Source organism: Piliocolobus tephrosceles, chromosome 2 (assembly GCF_002776525.5).
Source record: "Piliocolobus tephrosceles isolate RC106 chromosome 2, ASM277652v3, whole genome shotgun sequence".
Classification (NCBI taxonomy): domain Eukaryota; kingdom Metazoa; phylum Chordata; class Mammalia; order Primates; family Cercopithecidae; genus Piliocolobus; species Piliocolobus tephrosceles.
The window spans coordinates 43590739-43605933 of record NC_045435.1 but is presented as its reverse complement, the minus strand read 5'-3'; the positions used below and the strand labels follow the sequence as shown (position 1 = coordinate 43605933).

At 58.3% G+C, this 15195-nt stretch overlaps 3 protein-coding genes across 11 annotated transcripts in view; 1 reads left to right on the top strand and 2 right to left on the bottom strand.

Annotated features, from left to right (window-relative positions):
* The window catches only part of MGLL (monoglyceride lipase), a 142207-nt gene extending 137424 nt beyond the window's left edge, over positions 1 to 4783 (top strand). Inside the window, exon 9 of one of the 2 annotated variants that reach the window (XM_023215549.2) lies at positions 4264 to 4783. In XM_023215549.2, the coding sequence (XP_023071317.1) occupies positions 4264 to 4356 (93 nt within the window). In that variant the 3' untranslated portion in view covers positions 4357 to 4783. Of the gene's footprint in view, positions 1 to 3358; positions 3547 to 4263 lie in introns of those variants that run through there. The other variant, XM_023215578.2, reaches the window with a different exon arrangement.
* Positions 4784 to 4961: 178 nt separating this feature from the next.
* Positions 4962 to 13021, bottom strand: ABTB1 (ankyrin repeat and BTB domain containing 1). 8 transcript variants are annotated; one of them, XM_023215459.3, is made up of 12 exons: positions 12874 to 13021; positions 11514 to 11622; positions 11379 to 11434; positions 9746 to 9890; positions 9431 to 9590; positions 9281 to 9326; positions 8763 to 8879; positions 8560 to 8678; positions 8281 to 8379; positions 8002 to 8169; positions 5706 to 5906; positions 4962 to 5622 (listed from the first exon to the last, which is right to left on the bottom strand). In XM_023215459.3, the coding sequence occupies exons 1-12, from the start codon at positions 12887 to 12889 to the stop codon at positions 5416 to 5418; spliced, it is 1443 nt and encodes a 480-aa protein (XP_023071227.1). In that variant the 5' UTR covers positions 12890 to 13021; the 3' UTR covers positions 4962 to 5415. The 8 variants fall into 8 exon arrangements, with proteins under 8 accessions (XP_023071227.1, XP_023071232.1, XP_023071241.1 ...); XM_023215464.1 differs by having other exon boundaries at positions 11514 to 11576; positions 12874 to 13020; XM_023215473.2 differs by having other exon boundaries at positions 11549 to 11576; positions 12874 to 13020.
* Positions 13022 to 13157: 136 nt separating this feature from the next.
* PODXL2 (podocalyxin like 2) overlaps positions 13158 to 15195 on the bottom strand; it is a 43265-nt gene continuing 41227 nt past the window's right edge. Inside the window, exons 7-8 of the mRNA XM_023215451.2 lie at positions 14355 to 14534; positions 13158 to 13698 (exon numbers count right to left, since the gene is read on the bottom strand). Coding sequence (XP_023071219.1) covers positions 13486 to 13698; positions 14355 to 14534 — 393 coding nt within the window. The 3' untranslated portion in view covers positions 13158 to 13485. The remainder of the gene's footprint in view (positions 13699 to 14354; positions 14535 to 15195) is intronic.

The window sequence follows — 15195 nt, the reverse complement described above, 5'->3', positions numbered from 1 at the left end:
GGATGAGTCCATGAGTGAGGGGGATGAATAAATGAGGAAATGAGTGAGTGAGAGAATGGATGAGTGATGGAGTGATGAAGGAATGAATGAGTGGCCGAGGAAGGGAGAGAGGGATGGAAAGAGGGAGAAAGGAGGCAGGAAAGCTTTATCTGGGCCAGGCACTGAGCTGGAAACTGGGTGTGGATGCAAGTTGGCCTCGCAGCCTGGCCACCCATGCAGTGACTCAGGCCCCACACTAGAAGGTCCGTGCATTTGGGTGAATGCTCTACTGTTGCTCTCTGGAAATTCTTAACGCTCTTTGAGCAAGGGCCTTACGTGCTGTTTTGCAGTGGGCCCTGCAAACCACTTAGGCCATGGGTAGGTGGCACCTGGCCTCTGTGCAGAAGGTCCCCCAAAGATGCACAGACCTGAAGGACAGCCCCTTCTCTCCAGGCCCTCACACTCTATTTACAGCCAACCAAATTCTGCCCGGAACTTCACTGTATCAAACCTAGAGCCAACAATGTTTGCCTTCATTGGCTTTTCCAGCCTCCTCCATGAACACTCAGGCTCATCACAAGCTCCTTACTGGGCATCTGTGACGCGCCAGGCACGATGTCCAGTGCTGGGAAGAACAGTGACTGGGGCAGAACAAGGTGGGCCACCCTCACAGAACGAGGACCCGGGCAACACAGACTCCCACCCCAGAGCCTAACAGCGATGGGCACCCAGTGGCTGCCAGCACAGCCTGGTGCCAGCACAGGCCTCCAGAAGCCAACGGTGAGCAGGAGCAGGCCAGGGTTGGGGGCACAGCATAGGGGTCGGGGGGGGGGAGTTTTCGAGGTGCAGAGAGCACAGGGTATTCCCGAAACTGAGAGACTCTCAGAATGGCTGGAGCACAGGGGTGAAGGGTGTGTTCTTTCGGGGCCCTGCAGGAAACGGCTGCACCTAACCGAGGATGGTGTCACTAAAGGGGTCAGCAGGGGATGACACAGCGTCCACGAACAGCCACAGCAGGGAGCGGAACCCCAGAGCAGCAGTTGCTGTGGGAGAGGGCAGCCTGTCAGGGTTGGGGCTTTAGGTAGACGGCTGCCTAGCCCCACCTTCACTCCTCTTCGTCTTCTGGTGGGTCAATAAGCCATCCCTACACTACCTTTCCTGTGCAAAATGGAGTTTATTTCCTTTCCATCATTGCTCATTTTGTCATTGTTCAATTGACTTTTCTTTTTCTTTCTTTCTTTTTTTTTTTTTTAAGACAGCATCTCACTCTTGCCCAGGCTGGAGTGCAGTGGTGCAATCACAGCTCACCGCAGCCCCAACCTCCTGGGCTCGAGCTATCTTCCCACCTCAGCCTTTAGAGTAGCTGGGACTACAGGCTCGTGCCACCACGCCCAGCTAATTTTTTATTTTTTGGAAAGACAGAGTCTCACTGTGCTGCCCAGGCTGGTCTCAAACTCCTGGGCTCAGACCATCCTCCTGCCTCAGCCTCCCAAAGTGCTAGGATTACAGGCGTGAACCACTACGCCGAGTCTATTTTTCTATGTGTTAAAAATTTGGGGGTATCTTGAGTTGAGAGAGCGCACATATAATTTTTCCAATAACATATGATGGAAATATTTTTCATTCAACAATAATTTTTTTTTCACCTGGGAGTAGGAATGAATTAAAGTAAGAGATAAACATGGTTTTTATTTTTATTTTTTTAATTTTAAAGGTAGCCAAGCTACACTACAGAAACTAAACAGAGATCAGATCAAATATCCCCAGCTCTCACACAGTAACTCTGCCTCTGGTTTAGGGATAATGGAGGAGTCTCAAACCCAGGGCCGCTGTGTCAAAATGTGTCTTCTGTTAGTCTATTTTAACATTTGTCAGAGTAGGGCACACTTCTGAATTTAAATCAACCCAATTTTAGAACCAAGTATTAGACACTAAATTTCAAATTCCATGGTTGTCGTTCACTACTCCTGTGTAGCTGTCTGTGCCACGGGTTTCTCATATAAGCTGGGGAGCACCCCTTAGTGCCTGAATGTCCTCCACCTTTTCCTTGTGGATGCGGAGGCTGCACTGACCACCCTCATGGCTACAGGAAGCTCTGTGCATCCATGCTCTCTCACTTCCTTCCCCACTTGCTGCTCGCTGCGGCTCGGCTGCTGGCAATGTTTCCTGTTGATTTGCAATACCGCATTGGGCACCTTCCTACACAAGTGTTTCCCCATCGTGCTGGCTTCTCTGCCTGAGGCTAAAGTGAGGAATGGGGACGCAGTGGCTCACGCCTGTAATCCCAGCATTTTGGGAGGCTGAGGCGCACGGATCACTTGAGGTCAGGAGTTCCAGACCACCCTGGCCAGCATGGTGAAACAATGTCTCTACTGAAAATATGAAAATCAGCTGGGCATGGTGGCAGGCACCTGTTGTCCCAGCTACTCTGGAGGCTGAGGCACGAGAATCATTTGAACCCAGGAGGTGAAGGTTGCAGTGAGCCGAGAGCGCACCACTATACTCCAGCCTGGGTGACAGAGCTAGACTCCATTTCAAAAAAATAAATAAAATAAAATAAAGTGAGGAACGGTGTGGTGTGGCTGGGGAATGCTGCCCCCACAACCACACAGCCTAGCTCCTGAGGGGTGGCAGTTCTCAGATTGCAGCTCTCTCTGAACAGATGCCATAGCTGGTACACCTGGCTGTATCTGCTGTATCAGTGAACCACTAAAATACCCCAACGCCAGATAATTTTTCCTTAAACTGCCCTCTCACTAGGGATTTTATTTAAAATTTGTTCAAGATTGGAAACTTTCATGATTTCAAATAATAACATCTGTAAAAAAAGGTTTCATGTAGTAGCTCATTTTCTCCCCTAATGCATATGAAAAGAAATGCATAGGAAATAAAATTTTTTCTTTAAATATTTAAATATCTCTTGGCACACCAGGATTTGTGTGTGCTCTGAGGTGAGACCCGCTGGTGTTAGGCCACTAGCCTGGCCTCACCCTTCCCTTCTTGTATGCCCCAGGGCAACCAGAGTGAGCCCCCGTCTGGTCCCACCTCCCACCCACCAGGTGGACTCAGCTTTTGTTTAACAAACACACCAGGCTCAGGATAGGTCAAACACTAGCTAAGAGGGAGTTTGCCATGATCACCCCCAATTTGTGGGCGGGCAAACAGGGAGAGCGGTGGCCAGCAGTGAAAGGCAGAGCAGCAGTGGGGATTGGGCCTCTGGCTGCAGCTCAGCTCTGCCAATGCGCAGACCCCTCCCAGCCCAGCCCATCTCATCTCAGGCTGTTTTCAGGCTCCCAGGCCCTTGCACAAGCTACAGCCTCCACCCACAGGCCCTCCCTAACACTCCCCACCTCCCTAACACACTCATCACCTCCTGCAGGCTGCACCATGACTTGTCCCAGCTGATCCCTCACTAGTGGTCACTTCAGACCTACAACCTCCCCCGTGCGATGATCAACATGCCAGTGCAACACGGCTGAAAATGAGCTGGAGAGGAAAAAGGAAAAAATCCAAAAATAACATAGTAAAAAGGCATGAAGAGGCCGGGCGCGGTGGCTCACACCTGTAATCCCAGCACTTCGTGGGGCGGATCACCCAAGGTTAGGAGTTCAAGCTCAGCCTGGCCAACATGGTGAAACCGTGTCCACTAAAAATACAAAATTTAGCCGGGCGTGGTGGTGTGCACCTATAATCCTAGCTACTTGGGAGGCTGAGCAGGAGAACTGCTTGAACTCGGGAGGTGAAGGTTGCAGTGAACCAAGCAAGATTGCATCACTGCACTCCAGCCTGGGCGATAGAGCAAGAATCCGTCTCAAGTTAAAAAAAAAAAAAAAAGGCATGAAGAGCTGTGAAATAACTGCAGGAAGGGTGGAGACCCCCGGTATTAGAAGCCCTGTGAAAGAACCAGCCTTCCTTTCCTCCCCCATGGCCGCGACATGACTGAGTTTAACCAGGTTAGAAGGCAGAGAGGCCGGGGGGTCCACAGGCCTGCAGCGCATCGTGAGAAACCCCCTTGGGGCTCAAATACCCCAAAATGAAGGCCCAAGCAGCAATCTCAGAAGCAGAGCTTCTCTCTGACCTTTTGCCCCCGTCTCTCAGTCTCATCATCCCCTGAGGGTAACCACAGGAACTAGAATCCCTCTTCCCCGAGGGCGGGCCCTAGAAACCAGAGCCCCTGTTCCCCAAAGCCAGCCATAAAACCTAAAAACAGGACTCTCACTTTCCCTCTGCCTTATCTGTGTAAAAAGTGGCCATAAGCATCTGACCCACCCTGTTTGACTATAGGTCAGAAGACCCCCATTCCAGAGGGTCCTGCCCCACACCCAGAAGACAGGCAGGCAGGCTGCTCAGAGAGACCAAGAATCCAGACAGGCCTGACCGCGTTTCCCCGTTGTCAGCATTGGATCCTGCACTTTTTGCCAGTCCCATTTCTACTCAGCTGGCCACAGTTTGCTGAGCCTAAGCTTAACAATGACAGCTTCCCGTCTTTGGGTCTTCATTCTGAAGATGCCCATGTCTACATGCTAAATAAATTTGCATGTCTGTTCTCCTGTTACTCTGCCTTTTGCAAGTTTTCAGTGAACCTTCAGAGGGCAAGGAGAAAGGTTTCCCTTGGCCCCTGCAGCTCACCTTCCCGTAATAAAGTGGCAGCCCCTGCAGGAAGGGCCACAAGGGCCTCCCTGGGGAAAAGACTGGCACTGGGCTGAGAGAAAATGGTCATTTTGGTCCTGGCCCTTTCCTGGAATGAGGCCCACCACAACCAGCCTCCATGGAGACAGGGAGGGAGGGAGCCAGGCTGGGCCCAGGCCACGCTGGGGTCAGTGGCAGATCTCTAAGTCTGCTCAGCCAGGTATTCTGGCCCTTGGGCTCTGGGCCAGCCTCTGCTGGGAGTCCCCAACTCTGGAGCTTCTTTCCTTGGTCCCACTAGCTCCTTTGGTTCCAGAAGGCCCCACCCTTCCCAAGCTGTACCCCAGGACACAGGCTCACGCTCCCACAATGCCTTCAAGCTTTATTGCCACACACACTCCCCCAGCCCTTCCTGAATGGCCCTGTGCATGGGAACACCGGCTTAGAGAAGCAATCCAGGGCTGGGTGAGGGCTACAAGACTGGATTTGGGACTGGGTGGTGTGGGGAGGGGGATCTGGGGAAGGAAAGTGCTAAGACCAAAGCCCACCCCCACCCCAGGTTTCCCTGAGTGGTGCCCACCCCCAGGATCTTGGGGGCTGGCTTGTGCATTGGGGGGAGGGGGCTCATCCCAAATGCATCCTCCCCTGGGGTCTCCAGGCTCATGGAGGGAAGAGAAGCCCCACTGAGCCCACTGCACCCACCATGAAGCCCTCAACGTGCAGGGAGCAGGAAGAAGAGCTGCACACAAACACACACACATGCTTGTCTCCAAGGGAGCTCCTGGCCCCTGGGGCTGCCCAGCCAGGGGCTCAACAGTCCAGGCCAATGGACACGAGCAGGTCCTCGAGTGCCCGCAGTCGCTGCTGCGCCTCCTCTATGGCACTGTAGGTCTGCACCGTGCTGGCCACATGGAAGCGGATGTCGTCCACCAGTGGGATGGAGTCTGTCTCCTGCCGGGCCGCCACAGCCGCTGCCTCCTCTTTCACCGCCTCCACGAAGTCTTCCCGCTCCACCAGCTATGAGCGGGAAGGGCCAGCTCAGTGCAGTGGTGCCCGCCCTCTCACCACTCCCTCCCGCCCGCTGCAGCCCACTGGCCCACCTTTTCAATGACCTTGGCCATGTACTCAGTGCACTGGTCCTCAAGCCGCGCCAGGCGGAAGAGCTTGGCCACGCGCCACACACCCACCACACTGTCCTCATCTAGCACCTGGGCCAGGCTGCGGCCACACAGCCTCTTCAGGCCTGGCAGTAGGTACATGTCGGCGATGCTCAGCACGTCATAGGCCGCCTCAGGGGACAGCTGCAGTGGAGACAGGGAAGAAGGTGCCCCCCGAGGTCACCAAGGGCTCCCAGGGCCCAATGGCCAAGGATAGGGCCTGCGGGGGCTGTGGGGCAGTGGTGGGAAGGCTTCCAGTGGGAGTAGGAGTTCCCTGAGCACGTGTGGGCAGGGGGTAGGGGGAACTGCAGGGCCGCACAGGGGGCAGAAGACTGGCAGGTGGGTGAGCTCTCAAGCCTTGAGCAGGCTGGCAAGATGGGTGGGAGGCAGGGCCCTCGCAGGAGCCAGGGTCTGAGCTCCGAGTTACATAGACCTGGGTCTGACACTTCTAGCTGTGGGGCCCTGGGCAAGTCACTGCACCTCCTGTGCCTCTAGTTCCCAGTTCATGAGGTACAGATAACCATGCCTACCTTGGGGGGCTGTCAGAACGGTGGGGCAGAGGCAGCTAGTCAAGACCCATGCGGGGACCCTGCCAGGGGTGGGAGACTATCTACCCGCTCCCTCCCTCTCAAGAGGCTGTGGGGACACACAGCCCACCTACAGGTACATCCTGTGCTGGGCAAGACTGAAGCCTTCAGATTCGGGCCAGAGCCTGGGTGGCACAGGGAACAAGCTGCAGACAGAGACGAGGGAAGCTCCACAACCACATTACAGGCCACGTGCCATGTGCCATAACACCTCCTTTACCTGGGCAACCCATGCATCCGCACAAGGCCTTAGGAAGTGACAATGAGTGCTATCCCCATGTTCTAGAGGCACAGAGCAGTTAAGTAACTTGCCCAAGATCACACAGCTCAACCAATGTCAACCCAGGTTAGGAGCCCAAGCCATACTCTGAGACGAGGTGCCCTTGGGGTGGCGAGGCTCCTTGAGGAGGGAGCTTCTCCAGGGTGGGCAAAGGTAACCCCTGGTAAGGGGCCAGAGAGCTGGGCTGAGCTGCAGGAGTTGCCCAGTAGAGGAGGTGGGAAGGACGGAGGCTGAGGGGCTATTAGGTCGCAGGGAGGGATGGACAAGGGAGCTGCCACTGGAAGTAGAGCAGCAGTAGGGACTGCCCTCTGTCCCCCAGCATGCTTCCTCCCCTTCCCCCACAAAACAGGGCCCTGGCCACAGAATGACTTTCCAACCCTCCCTTGTTGGCAGGTAGGCACGAAGTTCTCTCCAGGGGAACATAAGAAGTGGTGTGTGCAATTTCCTGTGGCTTCTACAAAAACAACATTGTTTGCCCTGCGTTCCTCTTCCTTCTAGAGCATGAGTTTGCCTAGGACCCAATCTCCATGGCCAAAGGCAATGCCCCAGGGCAGGGTGGGTAAGCTACAGCCTGCGGACCAAATCCAGCCTGTTTGTGCAAATAAAGTTTTATTGGAATGTAGCCTCACCCACTCATCTCTGTACTGTCTCTGGCTGCCTTTGCACTACAGAGTTGAGTAGCTACAACAGGGCCATATGGCCTACAGAACCTGAAACATTCACCTTTAGAGACAAGGGTTTTTGACCTTCACCCTTAGGCATACAGGGGCAAGATGGAGGGATGACCTGGTCTTCAGCAAGCCACCTGCCTTGGGGCAGCCTCCTCAGTCAGATGTGAAGGAGAAACAAACTCTCCTCTTCAAGCCACCAGATATGGGGGTCTCTTTATAGCGTGCATGCGCGTGCGCGCGCACACACACACACCCTGGCAGGTCAAACCTTCAGCACTCTGCTGCTGCCCTGCAGCTTTGGCTTACGGAGACCTTGGGGCAACTGGAGACAGAGGGAGGCAGCAAGGGAAGAGGAGACTAGGAACCCAGAACCCCAGGGATCTGCAGCACCGCAGAGGGAGGAGCTTGTCCCCACCCAGCCTCCACCCTCCTGCTGGAGAAGCTGAGGACCCCAAGTGGCTGACAAGTGTGGAGTGCCTGTGACATAGGCCTTGTCACTTATCCTCTCTCTGGAGCCTAACAAGGTTTCCCTCTGCCTGAAAGGAAAATCCAAAGTCCCACATCCTTCCCCTCCAGCCTTCTCAAAATGTCAACCATGGGGCCAACTGGGCCCTCCCAAAGATCCCCAGGGCCCTGGCGCTCCCGCTCAGCCCACAGCAGCACAGGCTGTGTGCCGTCCCCAGCTCTGCCTGAGCCCCCACCTCAGTGTGGTCGCTGTACACGTAGTAGAGCACGTGGGTGAAGACGTCGGGTGAGATGCCGTGCAGGGTGATGGCGGGGGGGCCCCCTGAGGTCTCCGGCTCCTCGCTCTCTCGGAAGTGGTCATCCAGCAGGGCCCGGAAGTAGTCACTGCGGCCACAGAAGAAGGCCTGGGGAAGGCGGGCTCAGGAAGTGTGAGGGCCAGGGTCTACCTCCTGAGGAGCTAGACCGGGGCTCAGGGAAATGGGTTGGAGCCAGGGGCAACAGGAGGGCACAGGCACCTTGTGGCAGAGGAAGCTGCAGCCGGCCACTCGGAAGCAGACGTCAGGGCAGCTGTTGAAGCCATCAGGACAAGGGAAGGGCAGCTCCCAAAGATCACCCTGGGGTACAGAAGAGTGTGACCCCATCAGAGCAGTTGTTCACAGAAGTGAATGACTAGGTTCAGAAAAGGGAAGTAACTGGTCCAAGGCCACACAAGAAATTGAGCCTTAAGTATCTGGGCTGCCTGTCACAGCCTGCCATCCCAAAATGCCCCTCCTGCCCATCAGCCCCACACCTACTCGGAGCTCGGGGGGCAGGGCACAGTCAGCCAGCAGCGCCATGTCCTCCCGGAGGCGGGGGTCTGCAGGCGGGGGCTCGATGGTCAGCACCTTCACGCACGTGCCTGGCTTAGACACCACTACAGGGGAAGAACAACTTCAGGGAGGCAGGCCAGCCCTACCAGGCGGCACCCATGGCCCCGGGCCCCAAAACCTGCTCGCACCAAACTCAGACACCTTCTCGCACTTGGCCTCCAGGTCGCTGAGCAGGTCCCACAGCTGGCACTGCTTGGCCAGGCGCTCACAGTCACTCACATGCTCTACGCCGACGTCCAGGCGGCCTGGGGGCAGTGGGGAGGATGAGGGCCTGCGAGACCTGAGCTGTCATCAGGCCCACAGAAAAACAGTGATCCCCTCCCACCTGGCCACCTGGCCACCTGGCCACAGGGCTAGGACTCCTGGACCCACTTGCCACCTTGGTTTCCCCATCAAGAGCTGCTGCCTGAGTTCTACAGGCCCCAGGGAACAGACGGGAAAGGCTCAGCATATGGGTGGGACAAGCTCTTCCTGAGCAGACACACTAGTCCTCTCTCTTGCAACCCAACGCGAGAGGCAGCTGGAACCACCCTGGGGGACCATGAAGTGTCTAGAGGTGAAAGGTCAGCCCAGCCACACCTAGGTGTACTGCTGTCCAGACGGACCGCCCACTCCCTCTCCTCCTCCCCTGGACCCAGGGGGTCACCTGTGTACAGATACTGCAGCAGGGCCCCAAAAGCCACGGGGTTGATCTGTGGGCAGAAAGCCAGAAAGGAATGTCAGAGGCAGCCACCCAGCACAACCCCTTGCTGTTCCTGGGCAGTCCATGCCCCTCTGCCACGCTGAAGGGACATACCAGTGGGTGCCTGAGAACCACGACACTCTTGCCCTTCCATTTGGTGTCCAGCATGTTAGCAAAGTAGGCACTGCGTGCACCCAGGATGCAGCGATGCACCCGGAATGGCTTTCCGTGTACTACAAAGACCACATCACTGTGGATGCCCTGCTCCAGAAGCCTGGGGAGGGACAAGCCGGGAGGGAGGATGCTTGGCACAGCCCCCACCCCATTCCTTGAAGCACCCAGAGCCCAGGGCAGGCCACAGAGCAGACCCCTCCACACTCACCACGGCCACCGCACCCCATCCTGCACCCCTCGTGTGCCCTGACTCACCGCTGCAAGAAGTCATCATAGTAATCCCGCCTCCTGCAGGAAGCCGTGACCTGCTTGTAATCACGTAGAGCCCGGCGGATGGGGTCACTCAGTGCCCCATAGAGGCAGCGCTCACCATCGAAGGTGTTGGCCTCACAGCGGGCTCCTGGGGGAGGCAGCGCTCACCAGTTAGCAGGGAAAGGGCCTGGGGAAATTCTAATCTCCCTCTCCGTCCTCCCCACCTTCCCACACATGGGGCTCTGAATCTCTGGCGATGCCTTTCCCAATTACCCTGGGCCCACTCTGGCCCAACATCCTCCCAGTCAAGGCCCAGGCGAATGGGCACATCTGTGTGCACTCACACAGGCACGTACTCACTCACACGGAAGACAGACTACACAGAACGGAGAGCAGACTCGGTGGCTGGGCTTGTCCCACACACTGGAGCACAGCAGTGAAGGAGACAAAGGTCCCTGTCCTGCTGAACTTATACTCTAGTGAGGCAGGACAATGAACGCACTACCTAACGACGGCAGGGACTAATTAAGAAAAACAAGGCTGGGCATGCCGGCTCACACCTATAATCCAGGCACTTTTTGAGGCCAAGGTAGGTGGATCGCTTGAGCTCAGGAGTTTGAGACCAACCTGAGCAACATAGTGAGACCCCATCTCTGCAAAAAAAAAAAAAAAAAAAATACAAAAACTTGCCAGGCATGGTGGCGCATGCCTGTAGTCCCAGCTATTGGAAGATTTGAAGGGGCTGAGGCAGGACGATCACTTGAGCCCGGGAGGTTAAGGCTGCAGTGAGCTGAGATCATACCACTACATTCCAGCCTGGGTGACAGAGCAAGTCTCTGTCTCCAAAGAAAACAGAAAAAGAAAACCAAAATAGGATGAAGAATGGCACTGGATGAAGGGAAGTCATGAAAGGTCACTTTGTGATGGTGGCGGCATGCAGAGACCTGAATGAAGTGGGGGACTGGGCCATGTGAATGTCTGCAGAAGGGGAGCACATGCAGGAGAAACCGTAGGTGCAAAGGCCCTGTGGCAGGAACAGGCGCATGCGTAGCACAGTGGAGCCCCAGTGAGGCCAGTATAGCAGCAAGCAAGCAGAGAGAGCCGAGGGAGTGAGGCCAGCGGGAGAGTAGACCCTGTGGAGCCTTGGGCATGGCCAGGCAGGCTCACTGTGTCCTAGAGGCAGTGAGAACTCGCTGGAGGATTTTTAGCCAATCAGATTCATTGTGAAAAGAGGGAGATTAGAATTAGAACTTGGCTGCAGTGGCAAGAGAGGAGGCAGGCACTGTGCCCGGGGAGAAATGCTGATGACTGGGCCCAGGTGGTAGAAGTAGAGATGGGGAGGGTGGACAAAGAAAAGGTTTTAAAGTAGCGCTAACAGTACTTGCTGATTCTACTGAGTGGTAAAAGAGGAATCGTGGTGCTTTGCAAATGTGTATGAAGGCCCAGTGCTGGGGCTGGACCTTTGGCCTTTCAGCGTTTGGGAGAGAGGAGGTGATGGAGCCTTCCCCCCCCACCAGAGCTCTCTACTGCAGGAAGAAGCTGGCCCTGCTAGAAGCAGGGAGCCCGGGGAAAAGCTGCACACATGCATGCATGCACGCACCCAGGCACACCCCTGGGCCCCGCTCCCTGCTCTCACCATTGGCCAGAAGATAGAGTACCAGCTCCTCGTGCCCACACAAGCAGGCATAGTACCTGAAGGGAGGGAGCAAGTCCTCAGCGCTGAAGGGGTATACCAACCCCCACCCTCCGCACCCCTCTCCCCAGCACTCACAAGGGGGTGCTGTCCCACTTGTCCCGCACATTCACCTCCACGTCTCGCTGCTCCAGCAGGTACCTGGGCAGGAAGGAGGTCAGAGCCTGGGTCAGGACGGGTTCATGGTCTGAGAAAGAAGGCCCGTGGAAGGGAACGGAGGGAAAACATCCCTTTTGGTCTGGGGAAGCCTCCCCCAGGTAAGGGTAGGTGACAGGCAGATCACAGCAGGAGAGGCACTCGGGTCAAAGTGCAGGCAAGGGTGTGGAGGTGGGGTCGGACAGGCAGACAGTGTGTGCCATCAGTGCTGGGGGACGATGGGCTACAGGGGCAGAGGCCAGCGCCAGCGCTGGGGCTGGACCTTTGACCTTTCAGCGTTTGGGAGAGAGAGGAGGTGATGGAGCCTTCGCTCCCACCAGAGCTCTCTACTGCAGGAAGAAGCTGGCCCTGCTAGAAGCAGGAAGCCTGGGGAAAAGCTGCTGCAGGCCTCCTGGTGGTGTGGAGGGCAGGAGTAGCGGGATACAGCAACTGATGGGATGCGGAAGGTGAGCAAGGGGAGTCGCCAATGCTAGTGTAGCCCCACCGAGAGGGGGCAGCCCGAGGGAGGCCTCCAGGCTGCACGTGGAAGTGCTGTGAGTCCAAGCACCATTGACACTATGCACTAACTCTTGAGTGGCATGGGATGTTGGGGAGGGGCCCAGGGATGCTACGGGAGTACAGCAGCCTCGAGCTAGCCCAGGGGAGGTGGAAGTAGTCAATCGGCACCAGGTCAAAGGGGAGGAGGGACCAATGAAAAAGGAGGTAAAACGGAATAGTGTAAGGCCAAGGAGGGGAAGGGCCCCAGAACCCAACTGGGCACCCCTTCCCTCCGCGTCCAGCCCATGAAGGTGCCATCTCAGCGCCAGATTCACTTTAGCTGCGTCAGGAGTTTCCGAATCATCAGGGACCGGAGGCCGATTATGGGCTCTAGGTGTTCCCTGCGCCGGTCCAGAGAGCATGAGAGTAAGGGGCCACGTCTGGAGTCCCAGACCTATACCTGCGGCCCGCGCCCGGGGGTATGACGTCCGGGCCCTACCAGGGCTAACAGTGGCCCGCCTTTCTCTCCGCCCACTTCTGCGCCTTCGGGCCTCCGTGGAGCAGTCCCTTCTTCCAGGAAGCCCTCCGGGGGTCAATGGCCATCAGTGTCCCTGCCCCAGTGCGCTTCCGCTGGGGGACGGCGGCGGGGTCTAGGTGGCTAGCCCCGCGGGGGCGCTCCGAAGGCTTGTGACCCGGCCGAGGCGCCCGCCTCTCTCCGCGGCCGTCCAGCCGCACGTCCCAGGTCCCGAGGCGTTCCGAGGGCGCCCCACCTCCCGCACCCTCCCTGGGACTGCGGGGTCCTCACCGCACTCGGCCCACATCCCCCTTCCTGCAGCTGGCGAACAGGTCGCTGGTGTCCATGGCGCTGAGGCTCGTACCCGAGCCGAACGACCTCGGGCGGCGACGCTGTGCACCCGGCGGATGTAAACACGCTCAGCTCAGCCCCGCCCCGCTCCGCAGCGGCGTCCGGAGGACCCGCCCGCCCCGGCCTCCCCGCCCCGCCCCGCGGCCCCGCCCCTGCCCCGGGGTCCCCCGCCCGCCCGCCCCGCCCCAACCCCGGAAATAAGAAAGAGTAGAGCAAGCAGACGTGCTGGGACCGGCGTGGTCTCCGGGCAGATTTAATGGAGTCCTGGGGCGCAGGGAGCGCCGCCCGTCCCCCGCCGCCCGCGGGGCCGGGGTTCAGGGGCAGGAAAGCGGGGCCAAGGCGGGCGCTGAGGCTGGCCTTTCGGGCGGGAGTGAGGGAGTTGGTCCGAGGCCACCGTGTGAAGTCGGGGGAAGCGGGGAGGAGCCCGCGCCGAGGGCCCGGCTGCGGGAGCGGCCCGGGTAGGCGCGGGGCTGGTGCGGGCTCCGGGCCGTCCGTTTCGGGGTCCACCTCGCTTCGTCCTGGCGGCCCAGTCGGCCTGCGCCTCGGCTGCGCTCACAGGTGCGTGTCCTCCTCGAACACGTCCGAGTCCTCGGGGTCCCGCTTGCCCCCCATGAGCGCCCCCCAGCTTCCCGGGCCGTTGAGGGCCCCGCCGCCGTTCAGGCTGGGGTGCTTCTCCTGCATCTCCGACTGGCTGTCGCTGGCCACGTCCAGCGTGGGGTTGTCGTGGCAGCCGTTCTCCACGAAGCGCAGCTCCTCGCCGTGCGACTGCGACGGGGTGGGGAGAGGCCGTGGGCGAGCGAGCCGGCCCCAGACGGCTCCAGGCCTGCGGCCGTCTGTGCAACCCCACCCAGAGGGTCCCCGCGGCACCCTCCACAGGTGCCAGATCCTTCTTTTCTGTTGCTGCAGCTCCTTTCTCAAATCTACTAATCGTTGGCACTACAGAGCCCCGTGGTCTCCCTGACGTCATCGATCCCCCAACAGCCCCTTAAGACGACTCCACTTGCGAGGTGGGCAGGGGGCATCACTAGGGCTCTGCTCTCTTCCTCCTGGGGGAGGCCTCCAGGCTACTGGAGCCTCTCCTTGACCCTTGGGCATCACCAATGCAGGGCCTGTCTCTGGTGAGGTATCCAGGTGTTCAGGCCCTGCAGTGCCTGCCCTGGAAAGGGGCTGGTGGTGCCAGGGAGGGGCCCCCTGGTGGGGCTAGCAGCCCCCTCACTCCCTGCATCTCCAGCACCTGTCCTGGGGCTGGTGCCCTGCAGAGCAGGCAGCAGTGCTAGGCTGACCAGCTGCTTCACCCATGGGACCCTGTGCGCCCGCCCAGGAGAGTCACTGCCTCCCCTTGCAGATGAGGACACCTATCGATGGGCACTCTCCTCTCCTCCTCTCCACTGGTCCCCAGCCCCACCTGTCCCCACACTCACCACGTGCTTGAGCTTGGGCAGCCGGCGCTGCCAGCAGTTGTAGAGCAGGCCAAGCGCAATGATGATGATGCAGATGGCCCCAATGACCACCAGCACCACGAAGAGCGTGCCGTAGTCGCTGCGCACTTGGCTGGCCCGCGCCTGGCAGCTGCTGGTTGTGGAATAGTTCTGGATGCCAATCTGGGGGTGGGAGGGGCCAGGTTCTTCAGCTGAGGTCCTGGGGTGCCATGGCTCCTCTGGGGTGGTTGCATTGGGCTCAGAGGTGGGGATGGGGGAGCAGGCTTAGAAGGTGCTGGCACTCCCGACTCCTGAAGTTCCCTGGGGCCTGGGCTCGCCTTTACCCCATGCTTAATTCTGTCCGTCTCAGCACAGCTATAGGCGTCTCCACCCCATGCCCATGTTCCTGGCCTCCTTCACATCCCACCACAGCTTCTGCCCCAACCACTGAGTGTGAGCCCACTGTGGCCCTAGCCCCTCAGTGAGAGTGGACCCATGCTGCCGGACACCATCCAACTAGAGAGATCCCCCACACCTATCCCTAACCAGTTAGACAAGAAGATACGAGCCCCCCACACATCTTCCACCATACAACCGCTTCCACCTCGGTAGGGAGGGGTGGGATAGTCACCCTGCACCAGGGCCAGTGCAGGAAGGGATACTGAGGGCATGCAGGCCACATGCGTGGCCACCCTGGCTGCCCAGCTTCCTCCCTTCCCACGGCGTGTTCACTGCTGGCATGTAGCTGCCTGCACCCCTCCACACTGCAGGTTGTCATGGTCAGTCCTGCCTTCTCTGGCCAAGGACATCGGCGCCAGGGGCCAGGCAGGTGCTGTCTCCACAG